Genomic DNA, 22,111 nt, shown 5'->3' with positions numbered 1-22,111 from the left:
AAGTGCAAACCACTCCAGCAAATAACGAGTCCTAACCAGAAAGGTGAAGAGGCAAAGAGGTACGGAATATACTGCCCCCGGTGGCCACAGCGCACATACCAGAAGCGGCACAATATCCATTGAATTATAATTAGTTGAGGTTTCCTGTCGAAATAAACAGAACGCAAAGAGAATTACACTTTGTGTGTTAAAGCAACCACATAGCTTAGTCTTTAAGTCTGCTATCTTAATGTTAGTGTTTTTTTTTTTTTTTTTAGCAACTATGTGGCAGTGCTTTAACCCTTTGAGCAGCGTATGGAACACAAACGGTGCAGCAAACATGTAGACACACAATGTAGGCCTATGTTCTTTATCGTCTGCATAGAGTAATATTAATGCCGTACTGAAAGGAGTTAAGACGTCTTAATGAACAGTATATCCCTGTTTATCTGTTTTCTATCTAATCTGCTATATGCGGAACAGGTTAGCGTGCTTCCTGTGCATGCTGCGCTAACAAGCATGACAACGAGTCGATGACATGATGTTTTGAACCCGAACTTGCTCAAATAAGTCAATAAATAAATGAATGAATTAAAAATTCATGGCTGGCATTCGGACAGAACTTAGATACATGTACAGTGGACCGGGCCTCCATCCATCCATCCATTTTCTGAGCCGCTTCTCCTCACTAGGGTCGCGGGCGTGCTGGAGCCTATCCCAGCTGTCATCGGGCAGGAGGCGGGGTACACCCTGAACTGGTTGCCAGCCAATCGCAGGGCACATAGGAACAATCAACCATTCGCACTCACAGTCATGCCTACGGGCAATTTAGAGTCTCCAATTCATGCATGTTTTTGGGATGTGGGAGGAAACCGGAGTACCCGGAGAAAACCCACGCAGGCACGGGGAGAACATGCAAACTCCACACAGGCGGGACCGGGGATTGAACCCAGGTCCTCAGAACTGTGAGGCTGACGCTCTAACCAGTCGGCCACCGTGCCGCCTGGACCGGGCCTGACTGCGAATAATAAAGTACAATATTATGGAGTGTTGTTTTTTTTTTTTGGGGGGGGGGAGACTGGAGCGGATTGGTAGCATTTCCATTCATAGTACAGTTGAGGCTATAGCACGCACCAGCCAAACCCTCCATCACAACCGTCACCATGTTTTCATCTTGGCGGGGGGAAGGAGGGCTGTCTGCGGGCCAAAGTGTGTGCGTTGTGCTGCTGGTGGTGGTGGTGGTGAGGGTGAGGGGGGGCGGAGGCGGCGGCGGCGGCGGCGGCGGCAGACAGACACTCGGGGCCTAGTCGGCAACATCGATTCATGCGTGGAAGCTGCGCCGCTAAACGTCAGTAAACCGCATTTATTTGCGCAAAAACCTTGCGACATTCGCCTTCCCGAGTGTGGGCGACGGACACACTTTAGCTTTGGCGTTAGCTTCTTTGCTAATACATGTTAGCACGGAGCTAACGCAGCTAGCATGGGTTAGCGCCTCTCTCGCTTTGCCAACTTTTGAGTAGTAAACGCACATTTTTGGGGAATTATGACAACACACATACGACCTTTTTTTTTTGCCCACCGATAAAAGAAAAGGTTAGTCCTGGCGGCAAGTAAAGACGTTCCAATGCGAGCTAACGTTATGGCTATGTGGACGCTAGCTCCTAGCGAAACACTAGATTTTTTTTACAAATATATTTTAATATGGCAGCCCAGACAAGCTGCACATTTTTGCGAGTCGGCGAAATGGGTTTGATGCATAATTAATGTCGCTTTAGCATATTTTGGTTCCCCGCACAAGACAAGCTGGCATCTGCCGAACAGCTGTCTTGAGTATTTTTATTTAAAAGACAACGAATTCAGCAAATAGGCACAATATTTTGTCTTGGCCATAAGCACTGACGACACACTCCCGTATGGAAGACGCTTGTTGCTGTTTTACGTTTTTATTTTTTGTCACCTTGAGCTCCCCATTAGCAGTTAACGAATTCCCCTTTTGCATGTGTTGGCATTTCAGAGCCGTTTTTGGTTCCCCCAAAGCAGCTCCGGCCCCGGCCGCAGTCCGCGGTCTCGAGTTTGTAGACGCGGAGGCTCGACGGTGTGCAGCGGTCAGTGAGTCCCGGGGACCCCCCCCCAGCCCCCCCTGCCCCACGCAGCAGCAGCAGCAGCAGCACCACCACCACCATGGGAGACAGTCGAGGTGAGAATCAAGTCATGGCCAACCGACACAAAAACTACTATGTACACCATGTAGAATCACATCGTAGGCAGTCCGCCAGCTCCAACACAGAAGAAGACAGTCACAAATAAGATGAAATAATAATAGTCGTTTCTTGCAGAGGATAAAGATAGTTTTCCGCACTGCCATCTTGGAGGTTGAGGTATTGTTTTGTTCTGGGGTGTATTGAGTGTTTGAATAGAGAATCCTGTTGATCTCATCTGCCAACTTGGTGGACAAACAAATATTGATCACGCGATTGAAAGGTTATTAGTTGTATGTTCTGTCTGCATGTGTTGCTACTGCTTGTGCTCAAATACAACTTGTTTAAAGGGTTATGACTACATAGTAGAAATCAATGCTAGTTGTTAGCTGTTCTATGGCATTTCCATCTATCTAGTGTATTCTTTTATCCATGTTGTTCTTATTGTGTTTAAAGTTGTAAGGAGGTAGCACTATCTACTGATAAGTACGTCTGCGTCACAGTTATGAAGTTTGGGGTTTGAATCTAAATAGATGGATGGACAAATTTAGATTGTTGGTAGTAAAAAATAAAATAAACAGTGATTTTTGGGCCAATGAAGTGAAATTGGATAATTTCCTGTGGCGCACCTGATGATCTCTTAGGGCACACTAAGGTAATGGTTGGAAATCACTAATTTACATGACTAAAACTCTTCTCACCAGATTCACAGAGTCCGGACAGTTCGTCTGTGTCCTCCCCGCCGTCAGGCCAGCGCTCGCCACCTCTGGCGCCGTCAGCCGCGGCCTCTATGACCTCCCTGCCTCCAATCTCCAGCGCCGGGGTCAACAGCCCCATCAGTAGCATCGGTTCTCCTTTTTCGGTCATCAGCTCCTCGCTGGGCTCTCCCTGCCTGCCGGGCACGCCATCGGTCGGCTACGGTCCTATTAGTAGTCCGCAAGTAAGTGGGCCTACAAATATTTTGCACGAAGATCATCAGAAATAAATATCTCATATCAAGATTGGTGGGGGTCTTTGAGCCTAGCTTTGATTCTTATTCAAAGTCAAAGCAAAGTCAAATTTTCTTCTATTGGTAGATAATTTTGCTTAGAGTAAGTAATAATTCCTCATTTCATTACTTTTTTTTTTTAAAAGCCCAATTGTTGCTGTCATCTGCTCCTGTCATTCCTTTAGATAAACTCCACAGTGTCCATGTCAGGACTTCACGCTGTGAGCAGCTCAGACGACGTCAAACCTCCGATAGGCCTGAAGCTGTCGGGGCAGAGCCCGGGACCGATGCTTTCCCAGAAACGCCTTTGTTCCATCTGCGGCGACCGATCCTCCGGTGACTAGTCCTCATCACTGTCCTCCTCGCTCCATGAAAACCACATAGATCCACTACTTATGAACACGATGTGACCGTCTGTCAACATCGCAAAGCTAAACAACCAATGAAAACGTGCAAAATCTGTCTAAAAACAGTAGCAGTTGGTGTGTTTTTGTTTTTGTTGTAACAAAGTGTTTGGACGTACTGGGTTTAAAAGGTTGAAAAAGCTGGCAAAATGTCATTTTTTTCCCCCCTTCTTCTTTTGGGCTTCTCCCGCCAGGAAAGCACTATGGCGTGTACAGCTGCGAGGGCTGCAAAGGCTTCTTTAAGCGGACGGTGCGCAAAGACCTGACCTACACCTGTCGGGACAGTAAGGACTGCATGGTAGACAAGAGGCAGAGGAACCGCTGCCAATACTGCCGCTACCAGAAGTGCCTGGCCATGGGCATGAAGAGAGAAGGTAAGCCAAAGTAAAAAGTCACAGGGGAGAGAGAGAGAGAGAGATGTATATATATATATATATATATATATATATATGAATAAAAAAACTTCTCTTTTGGTCCCTTAATGCTTACAACAATAAAGATATGAATTACAGGCAGAACATTTGGCTGTTTTACAATACTTTGTCATTCAGTATTATTTTTTTTACTCTACGAGAGACTTATTTTGCACTTATTTTGTTGTTGGTTTAAATGTCATTTTCTCTGTCTTATGTTGTAATTTGTTAGTGTGTTAAAAAAATGGATTTGAAAAGGGCTAGTATCGGCCGATTAATCTGTCGAGCCCTAGTTGGAACGGATTAATGGCATTTCCATGCAATTCAATGGGGGAGTTGATTTTAAACATGAGTGATTCGTGTTACAAGCATGGCGTTTTCTCAGTTGCCATGGAGATGCTTCATAGATTCTCCCATTTGAGCCGAGTCAGGGGCATGAAAGAAGCTCCACGTCCACTTTAACTCTCAAACTCGATCGAACTAGAGTGTGTGTTGTAAATGATTGAGTCTGAGCTGCCGGGAGATAAAGCAATGGTGGTAGAGGAGGAGATGGGGGTGGCTAAGCTTTGCAAACACTAACCCCCTTTCCCCCTCTCCTCCTCTTTGTGTTTCCTCTCGTCCTCCCCCTCCCTCCCCCTCTGCAGTGGCTAAGATGAACGACAGATGTAAGGACAAGAGGGGGGGACGGGTGCGTGCTTGCGTGGGTGCAATTGAGCGAGCGACGGGCAGCGATATGTATTCATGCCTGGACTACAGGGATGGTTTCATTTCCCAAACTTGCTGAAAAAGTCACCTATTTGTGGTTCTCTGCATACAGTATTTTTGTGCTCTTTCGAAAAATGGCCTAAGATGCCACAAGATTGCACCAAAGCCTAGCTGATAGGAAAGTTGCATTTGGTGTCAAGGAAGTACTGTAGTACCTTGACTAGCGAATGACCCGACTTACAGTAGGAGTTTTTCGAGCTGTTGCTCGGCCATTTTTTAATATGTGAGCGCTACATGGTGGCAGTGAACTCAACTTGACAAGCAACAGTTTGGCATAAATATTCTTCAGAAAAGAGGATTAAAGCTGTTTGCCACCCCTAATTGAAGTTTACTTTAAAACCAATCAAAGACAATTACATGCGTATTTAAAACAACCACATCATTTTGAACGTCCACTAGTTTAATGCTAACACACAATGCAAAATGCCATAGAAAGGCTAATGAATGGAGTCGTTGTGATGGTGTTATTACACAATAAGCAATGGATATTTGAGCACAAAGGGCGCAAAATGCCATAGAAAGGCTAATGAATGGAGTCGATGTGATGGTGTTATTACACAATAAGCAATGGATATTTGAGCACAAAGGTTGCAACAACAAATGTAGACAGACACACTGCATCTCGCCGAGTCAGTTGCGAAACTTTTGTCTGCGTGACTATGCACTCTTGTATAGGACATTTTAAATCTCAATGAGGCTTTCCTGGTTAAACAATTTAAAATAACTAACTAACACACACACACACAGATATCTTAGATCTCTCCTGCGTCCCCTTTTTTTTGTGCCCCCCAAATTTTATTTATTTTTTTCCCCCCTGCACTCGTTCTCTATTTGTTCACCCCCGTTCTCCCACTCCGCAGCGGTTCAAGAGGAGCGTCAGAGGAACAAAGAGCGCGAGGGCGAGGTGGAGTCCACCAGCATGGTCAACGAGGAGATGCCAGTGGAGAAGATTTTGGAGGCGGAGATGGCCGTGGAGCAGAAGACGGAGCTACACGCCGACGGAAGCTCTGGAGGAAGCTCTGTGAGTGGACGAACCAAAGGAATGGCGTTTCTCGTCACGCGTGCTATCGTCAGATGTTCTTTACCGCTCCTCATCAGCCCAACGACCCCGTCACGAACATCTGCCAGGCTGCAGACAAGCAGCTCTTCACCCTGGTGGAGTGGGCCAAGAGGATCCCCCACTTCTCGGAACTGCCCCTCGACGACCAGGTTATCTTGCTTCGCGCAGGTGGGTTTTATCACCAAGATCTCCAGCAGAGTTAGGGTTCGATACCGAGAAAAAAATAAAATAAAATAAAATCGTTCTGACAAACTCACATCCATTCACAGTAAATTAATTGTACAGGGCCATCTCCTTGATGAAGTATAAAGTATGTATGAAGTATATAAAAAGAAGAAAAGGCACAGATGATTCCTGACATGTAAAGAATGAAGTAAAATTTCCCGTCGACAGGTTGGAATGAGCTGCTGATCGCCTCCTTCTCCCACCGCTCCATCTCGGTCAAGGACGGGATCTTATTGGCCACCGGCCTCCACGTGCATCGGAGCAGTGCTCACAGCGCCGGCGTCGGAGCCATCTTTGACAGGTAGCCGTCACGTTTGTGGAGTCGCACGCATACAACCACTCACACACACATGAGCAGGTGACAGAACTTTAGAAGGATGATCTTCACCATAGTTTTTCCGAGATCTCCATTTGAACCAGTATTAGTCCGCAGAGAATCTTGCAGGTAGATCCAATCATGAAGATTCACATCCGTCTTGAAGTCCAACACGCGCATCAGTCTCTGGCTTCACGCTGCATATCCCGCACCGCTGTCACGTATCTGGATCATGTGACCAGTGACATCACGTGACTAGTCGCGGAGCGTGACTGGCTGCACCTGCTGTGTTCTTTTGGCTGCTGCTGCTTCCTCCCATTTTGCCTCTGGTGTGCGGCCATACAGGGAGCCTGGTGACTAATAAATATTCTGCCCACGCACTCTATAGTGAGGCACTTTAGTGACTCAAAATAATACAGTAATGGCTGCCTGATGTTTACTAACTTAATGTAAAACGTCTGTGTCAAAACAAATAAAGCTGGCTGGTCTGATGTTTCCCTTCTAAATAATTAGTTGACTGAAAATCCGCTGTGCAGATAATATTGGCTGTCCAATCACAATGTGTCGCTCCGCTGTTAATTACACAGTCCTTTGGTCGCTGCGCCCAGAAGCAAGCTTTTGTGAGAGTGACGGAGTGTATCTAAAGAATTAAACACACACAATCAAAATGGACAAATGTCTTGTCGTTGTTCTCCTTTACATTTATCCAAAGTGCAAATGTTTTCTTTGCATGTAAATGTTATTTTTTTTAACTCCCACGTAGTAGCCACAGTTTATTACTTTGTGTAGACTTTGAGTCTTCTTTTTTTTTTAAATAGCTTACTAATGTCTAGAGTGGGGGTTCTCAAACCTTGGGTCCAGGGACCACTAACAGGGGAAGGTTTTTTTTCCAAGGACCCCCCTTTTAATCCTAACGTTAGGCAATGTTTTAATTGTTATGTTTACTTATTATTTTAGAAAAAAAAGTCAAGTGTTGGAAATTGATTTTCACGTTCTCAAAAGTCTGTCAAGTGACCCTAAAGCTTGATGCAATTTTTGCATTCCTTAAGAGATATCAGATATCAGGTCCACTTCAATCAACCTACCACGCATGTTTTTGGGATGTGGGAGGAAACCAGAGTGCCCAGAGAAAACCCACGCACCCACTGGGAGAACATGCAAACTCCACACAGGCGGGGCCGGGATTTGAACCCCGGTCCCCAGAACTGTGAGGCAGATGTGCTCACCAGTGGTGCACCGTGCTGGCCTTTTTACACATTTACACTAAATAAGAGCTCCTGTTGAGGGCCCAAACACAAGTGTACTAGCGATGTCACTGTGTAATAACACTGTAATAACACATTGTTATTGCATACACAGGGCGCACAATGCTGAGGTTGGGGCCATATTTGACAGGTAATTACGACACAAACACTTTTTCCTTGAACCCCTCCTCTGCAGACCCCATTGAGAAAAACACAGCCGTCAGACAGATCACAAACATAAATATGTGTGCTGTGCTATGTTTTGTGTGCTGAAAGCTCCTATCGCTGCCTTCAGTTTAATTGACCTTTTTTGTAGCTTTGGGTGATGTCTGTTAACACCACTAGAAGGAAGTGAGAGTGATTTGTGTACACTGAGTGGATATAAAAAGTCTACACACCCCTGCCATGTTTTTCTGAGACCAAGTTAAATAATTTCAAAGCTTTTTCCACCATTGATGTGAACTATAACCTGTACAACTCAATTGAAAAAAAATATATATATATTTTCATGAGGGGAAGTAAAAATAAACAACTGAGATAATGTGGTTACACAAGTGTGTACACTCTTATAACTGGAAGTGTGGCTTTGTTCAAAATTCAAACTGATGTTGCATGGGAGTCAGCACACACCTGCCACCATTTATAGTGCCTCTGTTTAACCCCAAATAAAGTACAGCTGTTTATGTAGGATTTCTCCGTCCGGTGAGTTTAACAGCATGGAAGTAAGGAAAACGAGCAGTTGTCGTGCTCTCTCAAACCACAAGCTTTACTGTGGCCTCAGCAGCAAACATGATCAATGGGTGTACAAACATGTACACAAAAGTTAGCAGCACCTTTGGCTTGCCAAGCTTTTGTCTCCGACCACATGCCACTCATCCACAACATACCTGGCAAAACCGCTTCCGCTTTCTTCCCGCTCACCGGTGTACACATCACAAGCGTAAAAGGTCACACACTTGCGCCAAATAGCTGTTCCAGGCTATGCCAGTAACGAGAGAGTTGTGTTGTACGCATGTGCGCATGTGTGTGGACGGGGGTGGAAAGCTTGTGGAAGTCTGAAAGCCAACTTGAACGGATTTAGTCATCTAACACTGTGATTCCCAACCACACAAATGTGCCGCATGTGCCATGAGAGTTTATCAGGTGTTTCAGAGTAAATAATTCAGTTTCACGTAATTTGTCTGAAAATTGTTTCTTCACTACCAATTATTTCTTTATTTTTAATCTCTGAATGCCAGCTACGTATGATGATGAGAGGCAGAACAATTAAATGCTCTGCCACTAGATGCCATAAGACAACCGGTGTATCCACCTGTTGCCGTTCATACAACAGAATAATAGCTTTGTGTTCATTTAAACCGTTCCAGATTTCACACAAAGTCAAGATGTAAGTAATTTCAGGCGAGAGGAGTGTTTGTGTGTTGGATGTAGGGGTGGGCGATCAACCGTAAGTGGAGCAGGAAAAGGACAGCTCTGATTGGCTGTTGTCATGCACATTCCCGCCCTGTTACATCCAGGAAACACGCAAACAGTTGATATCGAGATTGAAATTGAACAGGATCTTCGATCGCGATCATATATTCGCCCAGCCCTAGTTAGTTGGATGGTTGCATTTACGGGGCGTGGCCTAGTGAGTGACAACCAGGAGCTGGAGTCTGGTTGGCCGCTTAGTCTGCATGGGAGGGTCCGGGCGTGAGTTGTGGCTGACAGCAGCTCCTTGCAAGCATTTCATTTTGTTTTTGAGTGTTTTGACTCTTTGTCCTGTTCAATAAATGGCTGAAAGTGCATCGGCGACTGTGGTTCTCCTTGCCTACATGCGCGGTCCTACATAATATCTTAATTGCTTCATTTATTCTTTTCTTTTCGGAACCAAAATCGAGCCTTGCAACACAAAGCAGTGTATACTTTTCCGACATCTTTGTTTGGTGGTGTGCCGTGAGGTTTCTCCAATATACAATATGTTCCTCGACTCAATGACAGTTGGGGAACACTGATCTAAGAGACAGATATTAGAAAGCACAAATGGTGATTTTATTTAATTGTGTGAGAAATGAATGGATATAACGCTGCAAAGGAAAGAAACAAATCTGTTCACCTCGCCTCTTCTTCTGTGCTCGTGTGCATGACTGATTTTGTTTATTGACCAATCAAATGTAAATCTGTTGTCGTTCAGCGCTAATGTAAATATATGCAGTTTTCGTTACGCATCAAGTGATGTTTTTACAGAAGCGCCCGGTCTTCAGTGTGGCATCAATGCATGAACTACTGGCGCTTCGATGGACAGTGATGAGGAAGGCTGCTCTTCTTACCGTCTTGCTTCTTACCCTTTATGTTCCTCTCCAGGGTTTTGACAGAGCTGGTGAGCAAGATGAGAGACATGCAGATGGACAAGACTGAACTGGGCTGCCTGCGCGCCATCATCCTCTTCAATCCAGGTACGAAGAAGCAAACGCGACGACCTCGCGTCCACGCTGTCGTGTTTCTCAAAGTGTCTCTCGTCTGAAGATGCCAAGGGCTTGTCCAACCCCAGCGAGGTGGAGCTGCTGAGAGAACGGGTGTATGCGTCTCTGGAAACTTACTGTAAGCAGAAGTACCCGGACCAGCAGGGCAGGTACGCGCCACGGTGACACACGGGTGAAGAAGCTGCTGTGTGATTGGTCAGAAGTGGTCTGACTCGAGTCAAACAACTTGTCTCGAGTCAGAGTTAAGTCACCAATTCAAGACTTGGGACTTGCTTGGCTAAAATCTCAGGAAAGTCTCGCCTTGACTTTGACTCGCTGTTCGTGAAGTTCAGCTCGAGTCAGACTTGTACACATGGACCGACAATTCTTAAGCCCGCCGCACACCATGCGACACGACTGAACGCTACGGAACTGTCGCGGCGTGTGCGGGATTCTGAAACTAGTTTTCAGAATTTGAATCGCAGGGGAACAGCGTCGCAGATGTAGCGGCCCGTCAAGAAATGCAGTCGTATTCCATGAGCTGTCACAACAAAAATTACATTATCAGGTCGGAAGCGAGATACGGCTGGCTGCTGCCAAACCGTACTAATACAATATATATGTTGTTGTACAATAATACTTAACCATATTTATAATTGTGGCTCATTGTAGCCCTGAGTTGTTTACATGGGGAAATCGGCGTTTTCTAATAGTGTGTGCAAGTTATTTTGTTTTGAAAGAAACGTTTTTTTTGTAATGCGCTCAAACTTGGCCACCCACCAGTATGCTACAATGCGGAGTGCAGACGCAACTTCACGAATCCAAGTATAGATCGGTCCATTGTCTCTTGTTGACGTCGTATGCATCCGACTTTAGGTTTGCCAAGCTCCTCCTTCGGCTGCCGGCGCTGCGCTCCATCGGCCTGAAGTGCCTGGAGCACCTGTTCTTCTTCAAGCTGATAGGCGACACGCCCATCGACACCTTCCTCATGGAGATGCTGGAGGCCCCTCACCAGCTCACCTAGGCGAGCCGGCCGCCGGTCAGGAGGCCGCGCCGCACACCGGGATTAGCCGCATGCCGCCCGCAGTCGGTCTCGTCGAGCTTCACTTAATTAAACTGCAGCACCTGCTGGGCTTCAAGTAGCCCTCACACTTGTACACACACAAACACACAACAGTTCAGCCGCTGTATTACACACACACACCTAACTTGCAGAGGCGACACGGTTTTAACTATACGCTCATATCACCGTCTTTCTTGTACTCAGTGTTTCACCTCTTCTTACCCATATAAACGGTCGACTATGTGCATACATATGCATATATGTATTTAGGAGTGTGTGTATATGCACATGTATGAGTGGTAAACGTCTTAAACATGAGTTAGCCTTCATGTCAGAGCGCCTCTGTATCTTAGATCCGCTGGGTTCATTGATGGTTTTTAGCTTCCAATCAGGTGCGTAGCATTTCAATCAACTCGCCGCCGTCACACCAGCGTGTCTCCTTATCCACTTAATCCTAAAATGTATTATAAATGCTTTGTATTTCCATTATCATGCTGAAACTTGTTTTTGGTTTCTATCTTGAAGTACTGTACTCATGAAATGAGAGCTTTTTTCCAAGGCATTGAAATCCAGGAGGGTTTGGGAGCACTTTGAATGACTAACGTTGTCCTTCCATCCCTGATGTCCGCACAGTGGGCTTTGTAAGACAAAACGAATGACTTGAATTTATATATATTTTTTTGTTTCATTTTGATTTGATCTTTTTGTTTCTTCTCTACTCTGGCAGTCGGTTGGCAGTTTGACGAGCTTGAGGGAGTTGAGAGCTTCACGCCAAACGGGTCGGTTTCTCTTTTTAATAGCCCGGACGTCGTCCTTCGCCGTTGGTCCTTTTTGCACTTTTGTGAGTCGTACCTGTGTGAACGTTTCCTCCGAATAGCCGCCGTCTCCGAGACAAGGTACTTCGTGTTGACTTTCTCTCTCCTCCTCGCTGCCGCATCAAGTCAGATCAGTCGTGTGTGACGATGTAAATGGAACCCGATTTCTGTTTATTAGGCACGCCGAGCTCAATGTGATGCTGAGCAATGTCAATGTCGTTTTGGGTTGCGGTGAAATAAGCTCGGTGCACCTAATTGTGACCATAGAATAGTGACATGAAAAGAAAGATGATTGGACCTTGTAATATTGCAATATTCTATGCCCCCTCTTCCTCTCCCAATTGATGACATCACTAGTTGTGCAGAGACATACGCAGCAAAGGACCAGCGTTCACATCAGAGTTTAGGATGCGAATGAGTTGTGCGCGACTGACTACCTGGCACTTTGACAACTTTTCTACATTAGATGTGTAAATATTAGGACTTGAAAATCACAAACATCCTGCTCGCCAGTGGCTCCAACAAAGAATTAAAAAAAAAACAAATCAACCCCCCCACCCCCCCCCCATCTAATTAATGACTGTGTCCCAAACTGCAGTCTTTGCACCCGTGTTCTTAATTGGCACTTGACTTTTACTGTGATTTTTAACCATGCGCAGCTCCAAACGTGATTAGCAGTGTTCAGCAATACTGCTCTGGCTTTCATGATCATTATCGTGAGCTTTTTTCTCGTCCAGAGGTTTGTGGGTTTACTTTGTGGCCAGCGGTGAGGCTCTATGGACAGGGAATAGGTGCTAAATATCTAACACAGTCTTGCACATTCACACCAATGCAATCAATGCACAGTATGCAAGTAGACGGGCAGAACAGACAACAGCGAAACAGTCAGTGGAAGCAGATGAGTATTAGAGAGTCCAAATACATCCTCTCAAAGAGGACTTTTGCGTTTGTGTGACTTGGCCCGCCGTTAGACGACCTGTAAGACAGGTGCTTCTTTTTCAATGTTTGGCTTTATTTCTTTGGCGAGCGAGTTGTGGGAATGAAGGCATTGAGTTTGCGTTTAGCGCAGGCAGGGGTGGGCAAACTACGGCAGCTCCGTTCTTTAATGCGACCAACCGCGCATTTCCGTTATCAAGAGTACTGTTTCTTGTTAATTTAATATAAAATTTTTCACTGAAATTGATAAATCAAAATTTATTTTGGTTTGTTGATCTAATTCTATAATTCAAATTGTTTTGAACAATTTCACGTAAATTTTCATAATTTGCTTAATTTGTTTGTAAATTATAATGCATTCATTATAAATACAATTAAATGAACATGATTTATTTTATTAGTTGCATGAATTTAGCCGTCCTGTTGCATAAAATTAATTGCTAAAATATTTTACAAATTCAGTTCAAATAATTGTTCTATTGAATTAAATTAGCATTTTCAATTTTATTATTAAAGTACAATTTTATAAACTTTTAATTTAAAATTTTTTGTTTTGTTTTGTTTAACCTCATTTACAAATGACCTGCCCATCTGTCTAATTTAATTGAGCACAAAAGGTTGCCCACCCCTGGTTTAGAGGATGTTTTTTTTTATTAACCAGCTCTTTTTAGAAGCGAACCCCAAAAATGAGTTTTTTAACACGGCAAGACGTATGCGAGCTGTCTCACCTTTTGCGTGATTGACAGCTCACTGTGTTTACCCTCCAGAAGCTTCCTCGGCGGAACGTTGAAGGCCGCTGCGGTCGGCCATGTTGCTTCTGATGGGGCCGTAATGACCTTAAATGCCAATCTTTCACGTTGATGATTATGACCGGACACAAATATGCAATGTGAACTGTGCGGAAAATATTAATTGAGCCACTGAGAACTAGAGTGGGCTAACTCCATTTTTGTCGTTTTGCAGGAGAGTGAGTTGAAGTTTTAACATGGAGTAAATGTGGGGAATTTAAAACGTATGTCTTTTTTTTGGATACTTGTTTTTACAAAAATTGTGGTTTTCCTCAGATTTTAGCATTTTGATGATATTCTTACACTTTTGTCCACAACGCAACTGTCATCTTCAGTTTCATAGGTTGCATCCTGGTCAGAAAGAGTTAGCCCACTGTAGTTCTCAGGGGCTCAGTTGTGGTAATGGAGTGGGGGTCTGTTACATAAGTGCGTCCCATCCCCGGATCCACTGTGTGCACTGAAGCTTCGCCCGCTGCGTTGAGGTGTTTTCACTCTTTCAGACGGGCGTTGAAGTTCAACACACAGTCGCCGTGAGTGTGATACGAGGCCGAGCGAATCCAAGGCGGGATGGAGGCAACCCAGCCCTCCACCTCCATCTTTTTTGGCCTTAGCTGCTTTTTCTCAATGAATTAATGAACCTTCCAATCAAGCGTGAGCGGATTAGGCTGTTCATCTGCGCACTCGTGTGACATTATTGTCGTAAAACAATGTGAAGCTTTCCGGGGCTCTGCGGACATAAGAGTCCCCCCCCCCCCCCCCCCCCCCCGTCCCCCCATGTGTTTACTGTACTTGATGACCACAAATGCACGGGTTCTCAAACCTTTTGGGTTCAGAGGACGATTTTTTCCAAGGACCCCAATGCCCCCGGCGCAAGAGGTGCAAATTGTGTTTTCTCTTGAGGGATTATAATCCGTATACAGTGGTGTTTTGTGCTATTGTCTTGTCTGGTGCTGTGGTGACATCTTGTGTTTGAAAAAAGATAGTGTCCCGGTTCGGGCTAAGTGTGTCGACCTGTTTTGCCACATCAGTTGCACATATACCGGATTAAACATAACTACCATGTGTACCCCTAAATGCCGTGGGAATTAATAAAAAAAAAATTTAATGTTACAATAGCAAGTTGATGTTTTTTTTAGAGGAAAACGAAGTTATGTCATGAGGATAGTGGTACATTTACCTTTTACTTTAAAATAAATATGCAGCGATGTCAAATTTATGTAAGTTTGCACTTTGATACGACATAATGGGTTTATTGAAAAGTATTTTTCAAACCTCTATAACCGATGGTGCACGGACCCCAGTTTGAGAACCCCTGCATAATTGTCATGGGTGAGCGCATGTTTTGTTACATTTGGAGATGCTGTTTGAGACCAAGTGAGTTTTTTATTAAAGATGGATGCCATGTATATCAAGACATTGGTAGATGACGTAGCCCCCGCCCAAGTGAGGAGCGGGTCTGGTCGGTTTCTTTCTGAGCTGATGAAGGGTCTCTCATAGGAAGAGAGTGGCAGCTGGTGTGTTAGGGTCCGGTCAAAAGAAAGTACAGTGTATGTAAAAAGTCTACACACCCTATTTGAAATGCCAGGTTTGAATGAATGAAAATGAGACCAAGATAAATCGTTTCAAAACTTTCTCCATTGTTAATGTGACTTATAGATAACCTCTGCAACTCATTGAAAAAAATCATATACTTGAGGGGGTGGAAGTAAAAATGAACTGAGATGTTTGCACATGTTTGTCTATGCAAAATTATGAAGACCAGGTCACATTCATGGTGGAAAATGTTTGGAAATTATTAACTTGGTCTCAAATGTATTTATTTATTTTTAAATCACAAAAACCTGGCATTCCAACAGGGATGTGTACACTTTATATCCACTGTATGACCGCAGCTAGTGGCCCATCTTGGTGCTTAACCTGCAGAGCGTTGGTGCTATTTTTTTTTTCTTCCCCCCCCCCCCTCCCCCCCTCCACGATTTTGTGCATTGGGCTTGCGTAATGCCGCCAGCCAAGGTGCGCTTTCTTTTCCCGAGAGGGTCAGCGTGGTCCACATGTGCTGTTTTAGGAGGTCAAAGCTTCATTGAGGGTGTTTTGAAGGTCAACAATAGGAGGAAACTAAAAAAAAATAAAAATAAATTCCCCCTGTAGAGCAAGAATCTTCCTTCCTTACTCTTAGCTAAAATGAAATTCACTGTTATTTTCTGTCTCTCCTGTGCTTCCAGCCTTTTGTTTGTTACGAAGTATTAAACAAATGCATCAACTGTCCAATTCAAATGAAACATGTCCCTCCTTTTTCACGTTTCATTTTTGTCCTGTTTGTATCTTGCGCCATCGTAAACGTGGAGCCCCGTGACTATTGTGTGCTTTGGAGATTTGAAAGAAGAAAAATATGAAATATTTTGTTTTTTCCAGTCGTTAATTCTGACTCTTGTTTCTGTTTGTTGTATTATGTCTGAGTAAAGCTTTTAATACTGTACACAAACTGCTTTTCATTTCATTATTTCTGTCCGGTCCACGCCTCAGTCAGTCCAGCAGGACCCCCAGGGCCCCGGCTGACCACTGAGGGGGCCGCACTGCTGTCATTCGGCCTCCAGAGGGAAGACTGTACCTTTTTAGTCTTGGCGAGTTTTGGAGGCTGGTCGTCTTCTTTTAACTCCTCCTCCTAGCCAATGAGGAGGCGGCATACCTGTGAGCGTTCTCATCCTTCTCTGCCACAGTTTCCGGAATGTGAGGTTGCATCTGTGCGGTTAAGAGCAGCTCCTTCCTCATCCCGGCTGAAGGAGCTCCTCTTCGTCCCTTACGGCTTGGTTATTTTACCCATAACATGCAAACTATTAATGGTCAAAGTCAGACACACGTGTAAGACAATGTAAAGACTTGAATATAAAAACATGCATGTTTGTTTGGCCTAAAATATTTTATGCCATCAGCAGTGCGGATTGCGATGGTGGAGAAGGTGTTTGTTTTTTGTCTGGTTGAAATTGTATTCATTTGTCTGTGACAATCTATTTTCTGCATTTGATAGGACTTGTCTTGGCTGTGCTGCTTCCGGTTCATGGATGTGGACGTTAGCTTTTTTTTTTTTTTTTTTTTTGTCCAATCAGATTTCAGCCTCTGTGTTGCCATGTCAATCTAATCTGCCCAGGGCGTTCGGATCAATGAACTGAAATGAATCAATTAACTGTTTCAGAGTTTTAGGAACACATTTGAGATTAAATCCCTTTTTTTTTTTTTTTTTTTTTTTTCAACTCATGTTTGATAGGTTGAGAGATATGAAGATAAGCGCTGCCTGCGAGACGGTTTGTCATATGGGAGAACTTGGAGTGTTTTTTTTAATCTTTTCATCACCTTGTGGTTTTGCTATAAGGTTAGTGCTTTGCTGCAACTTCATGCTGTCTGTGTATAGTTTTTCACGTCACATTTTTCATGATTTGATGTTTGCGTCGCTAGTATTGACTTGTCATTTATTGCAGATTAACGTTTTCTGCTCAGTGTCTGACTTTTTAAACCAAACCATGGAATTACGTTTCCCTCTTTTCGGCAGCGACCTCTCTTCGGGCCCTGTTTCTGCTTTGTTCTCTGCTTAGGTCTCCATATCCGCCATTTTGTTTACATCCCTGTCCCTTCCTCGAATATCTTGAGTAAACGAGTATTTACGATTGATGTAAATGCTACTGCAAAGCAGTGGTGTTGCTTCAGTTACATTAACATTCATTGTTCCTAAAATGTTAGTGTGGCAAACTTGTTGATTTTCAGCCACAACTGTGTCTACATTTTGCAGCTTGTTGTGTCTGTCCCTGATGGGACAGGGTTTGATTTATTTATTTGTTTAATTTCCCCCCCTGTCAGTGACTGGTCAGCTTCTGTCCCTCGAGCTCTTTCAGCTGTAATGATATGCCACGCGTCTCCGCTTGGCTGCACACGGAGCTAAACTGGGATGAGACGGAGTTGAAAGGACGTAATTGTACATCGGTCGGCGGCTGGTTTTCTGCTGCTTTCTAATCGAGAGATGAACTTGAGGGACGACGACAAATGTGAGCCTGATGAGGCGTCTGACGTCAGGCCAAAGTCCAGAACCTAATATGAAGCACGGGCGTGTTCAAATAACCCAATTACAGGCCTGGAAATACAAAAATTCCACAGCATATGTGAAGCAGCAAAGGGTTTACAACATTTTCTATTATGAATGATGATTTTTTTTTTTTGGTTTCTATATGTGATTTACAGATTGTACTGTGGCTCAGTCTGGGTTTTATATTTAATACAGAGCGCTGATTCATCACAGCATTCATGTGCAGACTTGCCTTTCAAACAATTCTGGCAATTCTTTTCCCATTAGCTTCTTATTGGGCAGTTATGATTGAGCCCAATGGAGTCTGCCTAGCAACAGGTTTCCCTTTATCAGATTGATGCACACCCAACCAATGTGCAAATGGCACCTGACCAAGCGGGTCCAGGAAAATCTTAAACAGACAGATAGCAAGCGCCACATCGTGCGTGCCGCGACAAAAGAAAACGGGAAGTTTGTCTGCCTGTGAAGTTGACAGGCCAGAAATGCCAAGAGGAAATGGGAAGGTCTTATTTTTTGCGATTTCATGCTTGTGTGTGTTGTTCATAATGAAGGAAAAGGCCTCATTAATGGACCCCTCCTACTAAACGTGTTCAAAGCCTCTTGTTTTTTTATTTAGTACTTTTTCGTTTTCCTGCTCGGCTCGGTTTCGCTTGATCACTCTTGTCAGCGCCGTTTTTTTCTTCCCCCTCTACTGCTGCAATCAAGATGGCTTCCCCTGTTTGCTTTGATGGAGGCCGCACCAAACGTTTTCAGACTCATTTGAGGAGTATACATCTTCAGTCTCCTATTTTTGTTTTGTGTTACAAATGACCTTCAAACTCTCAGGACCCATTTCTCTATCAAAGAGAGACGACATATTGATTTTGATATAGAAGGGAACGAGAAAATGGGATTCTGTGAAAAAATGTTGACATTTTATATTAAGGCTGTACTGCCCAACTGTACTTTAGGGATTGTTTCTATAAGATCCTTAAGGAACGGCTTATGTGTAATATAAACGATCTGCTGCTGAGAAAAGTTAAAGAACAAGAGCTTTCCCATATGCATGCAGGTGTCATCATCATCATCTCTTCATCGCTCATCTGCTGTAGCTCGTACCCGTGGCTTCGCTACCCTGCGCTGACCGAGGGCCCTGCTCTCCGCTGCTTCCTGTCTCACAAAAGACCCCTCTGTTTCACCCCCTTACGTTTCCTCCACTGGCACCCCCACCCCCTCCCTCAACACCCCTGTGGTACATTCCCTCTCGCTCCACTGGTGCATTCCTCCCAGGCCGTTGCCGGCCGGTGAGTCCTTCTGTCAGCCGCGCTCGCACACTGGAACTTCTTTACAGGGTTCCCGCTTGTCAAAAGTCCCCCGTCTTTGTTTTGGTGCTGCACGCTCCGAGGGGTGCTCCTTTTTGTGAGTGATTCCAGAGTCCAGAAACTTTCCCCAAAAAAGGATGAGACATCCTGGTTCAGTGTACATTTGAGGTACATCATGAACCTGTTTCCTTTAGAGTGACGAATGTTCCCCCCGGGGCCCGGTATAAGAAATTAGCCCCAGATACCAGTTTCACCAATTCGCACATAAATCAGTAGACGTATTTATCATAACACGAGGTCTTAAAAAAAAAAAAAATCCCACTGCTGGATGTTTGAAGTTTGCTGAAGAGCACTTAGATGTTCCAGAGCACTACTGGCAAAATATTATGTGGATAGATGGCACCAAAGTTGAATTGTGTGGGAGGAGCACACAATGCCATGAGTGGAGGAAAAATGGCACCGCTCACCAACATCAAAAGCTTAGCCCAACTGTGAAGCATGGTCGAGGGAGTATCATGGTTTGGGTGTGCTTTGTCAACTCAGGGCCTGGACAGCCCACTGTCATCGCTGTTAAAATTAAATCACAAGTTTATCATGATATTTTGCAGAAGAACTTGAGGCCATCTGTCCAACAGTTGAAGCTCAAAAGAGGATGGGTGATGAAACAGGGGAATGATCCAATACACATCAACAACAGAATGGCTTCAGAAGAGGAAAATATGTGTTCTGGAGTGGCTCAGTCAAAGTCCTGATCTCAACCCAATTGAGATGCTGTGGCATGACCTCGAGAGCTATTCATGCAGAAATTAAAGAAATTCCAAAGGGTTTGCATACTTTTTCCTCCCACTGTATTTCTTTTGCTCTGTGCTCCTATTGTGCTGTGACTGGTCACAAAGAACCTCGGGTCATCTCCTGCCCAGAGGAGCTCAGTTCAGCGACTGGTGTGAAGTGGACCTTGGCGCACCCGGAGCAGCCACACCAATGCCGAAATGACCCACGTGACCCTTCCCCTCACCTTCAACGTCCAGCCGACTGCTCTGGGTCACAGTTTGGCTTTCGTTCCAGAATTATTCCAATGCTTCACATTGCTGCCGCTTCAGACTGAAATGTACTTACGGTAAGTACAAAAGTAAACATTTTTTTTACTGTTAAATATGTACAATACTGCTATCAAAACATGTTTCCATATTGCCAGCGTTATGAATTTAGTATCAAAAAATGCTACGTTAGCTAATAAATGAGAAATGCACCTTACTTGGATGTGTTTTTTCAGTTTTGGCATTTTTTTGAATGCCAGAAACTGTTGGTTTTTAAGGCTGGCACAAGACAACTCACTCGCCACAAATCCTTCTTGTAGCCAACAACATAAAAAAATCAATCGTCAATCAAGATCTGAACTGCGAATGACTTTGCCTTCCTCTATTTACATCTTCTTATACGTCATCCACGGTTCAAAGTCCAATTCTCTCGATTCAAGATTTGCAGATTGCCATGACCCTGGGTGACTGATAATCAATCAGAGCAAGCACATTGGTATTTTGTTTTTATTGCCACTGTGACAGTAAATAAAAAATGACTATTAGGTTAACAAGTTGAGAACCATTAGTATACAGACTGAATCTATGGATGATTGCTGTCCCATTTCCATTTAGGTTGTGTGCCATAGAAGTCACGTCTGCCGGCGTGAATGTCGCCAAGTGGGCAGTCAGTAGGTCAGTTAGCGACGCTTCTGTCTGTCCACGCAAACGTACTGTAAATAGCTTTTGATCCTTCTTCTCACCCTCCCCTTTACCTCAGTGTGCTCCGTCCGCCTTCATCAATGGATCCCATTCATCCCCCCCCTCACCCTCTTCATGCCTCTGTGCCCCCCCCCCATTGCCAGCACACCCTCCTCTTCCTCTTCCTCCTCCTGGGCCCGTACCTTTTCACGGATGCTTAGGTGAGCAGCGCTTTTCCTAAAACGTGGTTGCAACGTTGGCCCTATTCCATTCATCTCAGTTTTACACGCAAACGTTTACACTTGAGCTACTGATAATAATAATAGATGCACTCCATTTTGGTCATTTTTACGTTAAGTGCAGAAATGACTAGAGAAAAGGCATACTGGTCTAAATCAAGGTTTAGAAGTTTGTCACTTAGTCCATTATTGCACTCAGCATTTTTTTTTTTTTTTAGCTCGGGTGCTAACACAACAAAAAGCAGAAGTGCATCCAGAACGTATTCACAGCGCTTCACTTTCTCCACATTTAGTTTTTTTTTTTTTTTTTAAATAAATTCACAAAAATATCTACAAAACTCTTTTCACATTTTCATTTTGGGGTGTTGGCCGTAGAATTTTGAGGGGGAAGTTCTTTTTTTTTTTTTTTTTAATTCCATTTAAAAATAAGGCTGTAACATGAACAAATGTGGAAAAATGAAAGTGCTGTGCTCCAGATGCACTGTACCTCCCAAACAATGGCATAGCGCGCCCACATTGCACTGTATGTTTAGTATACCTCAATTGTAAGTCTAGTGTACATTACAGAAATATTTATATATGTGGAATATATTTTTATATCTCGCAGGGCTCACTGCCACATTTCACAATGTATAAAAGAAACAGCCACTTGTGGGCACATTTCCCCCCCCCCCCCCCCGCTTCCTACCCCGTGCTCACCCTTATCCAGCCCCCAAGCACAGCTCGACCCCACAAAAAAAGTCAATTTTGTCTAGTGTACATTACAGGAATACAGTGTATATAAAAAGTCTACACACCCATGTTCCTGTTTTTGTGATATACTGTATAAAAATTAAAAGGTAAACCATTTCATAACTTTTTCCATGTGACCTATAACCTGTACAACTCAATTGAAAAAAAAACAACAACATAAAACTAAACTGAGATCATGTAGTTGCAAGAGTGTGCACACCCTATTAAAACTGGGGGTGTGGCTGAATTAACCAATTAAATTCAATCTTAAATGGGGAGTCCGCACACACCTGCCACCATTTCAGGTGCCTCTGATTAACTCCAAATGAAGTTCAGATGTTCTAATAGGCTTTCCCTGACATTTTTGCTGACTTTAACTTTAGTTGCTTAGATTGAATTCGTCACAGTTGTGTT

General features: G+C 44.1%; 1 protein-coding gene and 1 long non-coding RNA gene across 8 annotated transcripts; both read left to right on the top strand.

Moving 5' to 3' along the window:
* Positions 1-1,164: 1,164 nt before the first annotated feature.
* Positions 1,165-16,117, top strand: LOC133471266 (retinoic acid receptor RXR-beta-A). 7 transcript variants are annotated; one of them, XR_009786167.1, is made up of 14 exons: positions 1,165-1,327; positions 1,994-2,176; positions 2,882-3,117; positions 3,351-3,501; positions 3,764-3,943; positions 4,627-4,647; positions 5,608-5,768; positions 5,846-5,975; positions 6,201-6,333; positions 7,708-7,743; positions 9,936-10,027; positions 10,098-10,203; positions 10,910-11,737; positions 11,824-16,117. XR_009786167.1 is itself a non-coding variant. In XM_061760673.1 (13 exons), exons 2-13 carry the CDS (start codon positions 2,161-2,163, stop codon positions 11,055-11,057), a joined length of 1,410 nt encoding a protein of 469 aa, XP_061616657.1. In that variant the 5' UTR covers positions 1,165-1,327; positions 1,994-2,160; the 3' UTR covers positions 11,058-16,117. The 7 variants fall into 7 exon arrangements, 6 of the variants coding, with proteins under 6 accessions (XP_061616657.1, XP_061616660.1, XP_061616661.1 ...); XM_061760673.1 differs by having other exon boundaries at positions 10,910-16,117; XM_061760675.1 differs by having other exon boundaries at positions 1,184-1,327; positions 2,020-2,176; positions 10,910-16,117.
* A 797-nt stretch (positions 16,118-16,914) lies between these two features.
* Positions 16,915-20,941, top strand: LOC133471346 (uncharacterized). Its single transcript, XR_009786194.1, has 3 exons — positions 16,915-20,125; positions 20,661-20,720; positions 20,806-20,941. It is a non-coding gene; the product is annotated as an uncharacterized LOC133471346 (long non-coding RNA).
* Positions 20,942-22,111: the final 1,170 nt, after the last annotated feature.

Source organism: Phyllopteryx taeniolatus, chromosome 21, assembly GCF_024500385.1.
Source record: "Phyllopteryx taeniolatus isolate TA_2022b chromosome 21, UOR_Ptae_1.2, whole genome shotgun sequence".
In the NCBI taxonomy this organism is placed as follows: domain Eukaryota; kingdom Metazoa; phylum Chordata; class Actinopteri; order Syngnathiformes; family Syngnathidae; genus Phyllopteryx; species Phyllopteryx taeniolatus.
Note: the sequence above shows the minus strand (reverse complement) of the source record. Positions and strands in the feature narration are given on the sequence as shown.

Coding starts and splice junctions, on each gene's coding strand:
- LOC133471266 (XM_061760673.1), top strand. Junction 6,334..7,707: donor GTCGGAGCCATCTTTGACAG/GTAGCCGTCACG, acceptor TTGCATACACAG/GGCGCACAATGCTGAGGTTG. Junction 10,204..10,909: donor TACCCGGACCAGCAGGGCAG/GTACGCGCCACG, acceptor ATCCGACTTTAG/GTTTGCCAAGCTCCTCCTTC.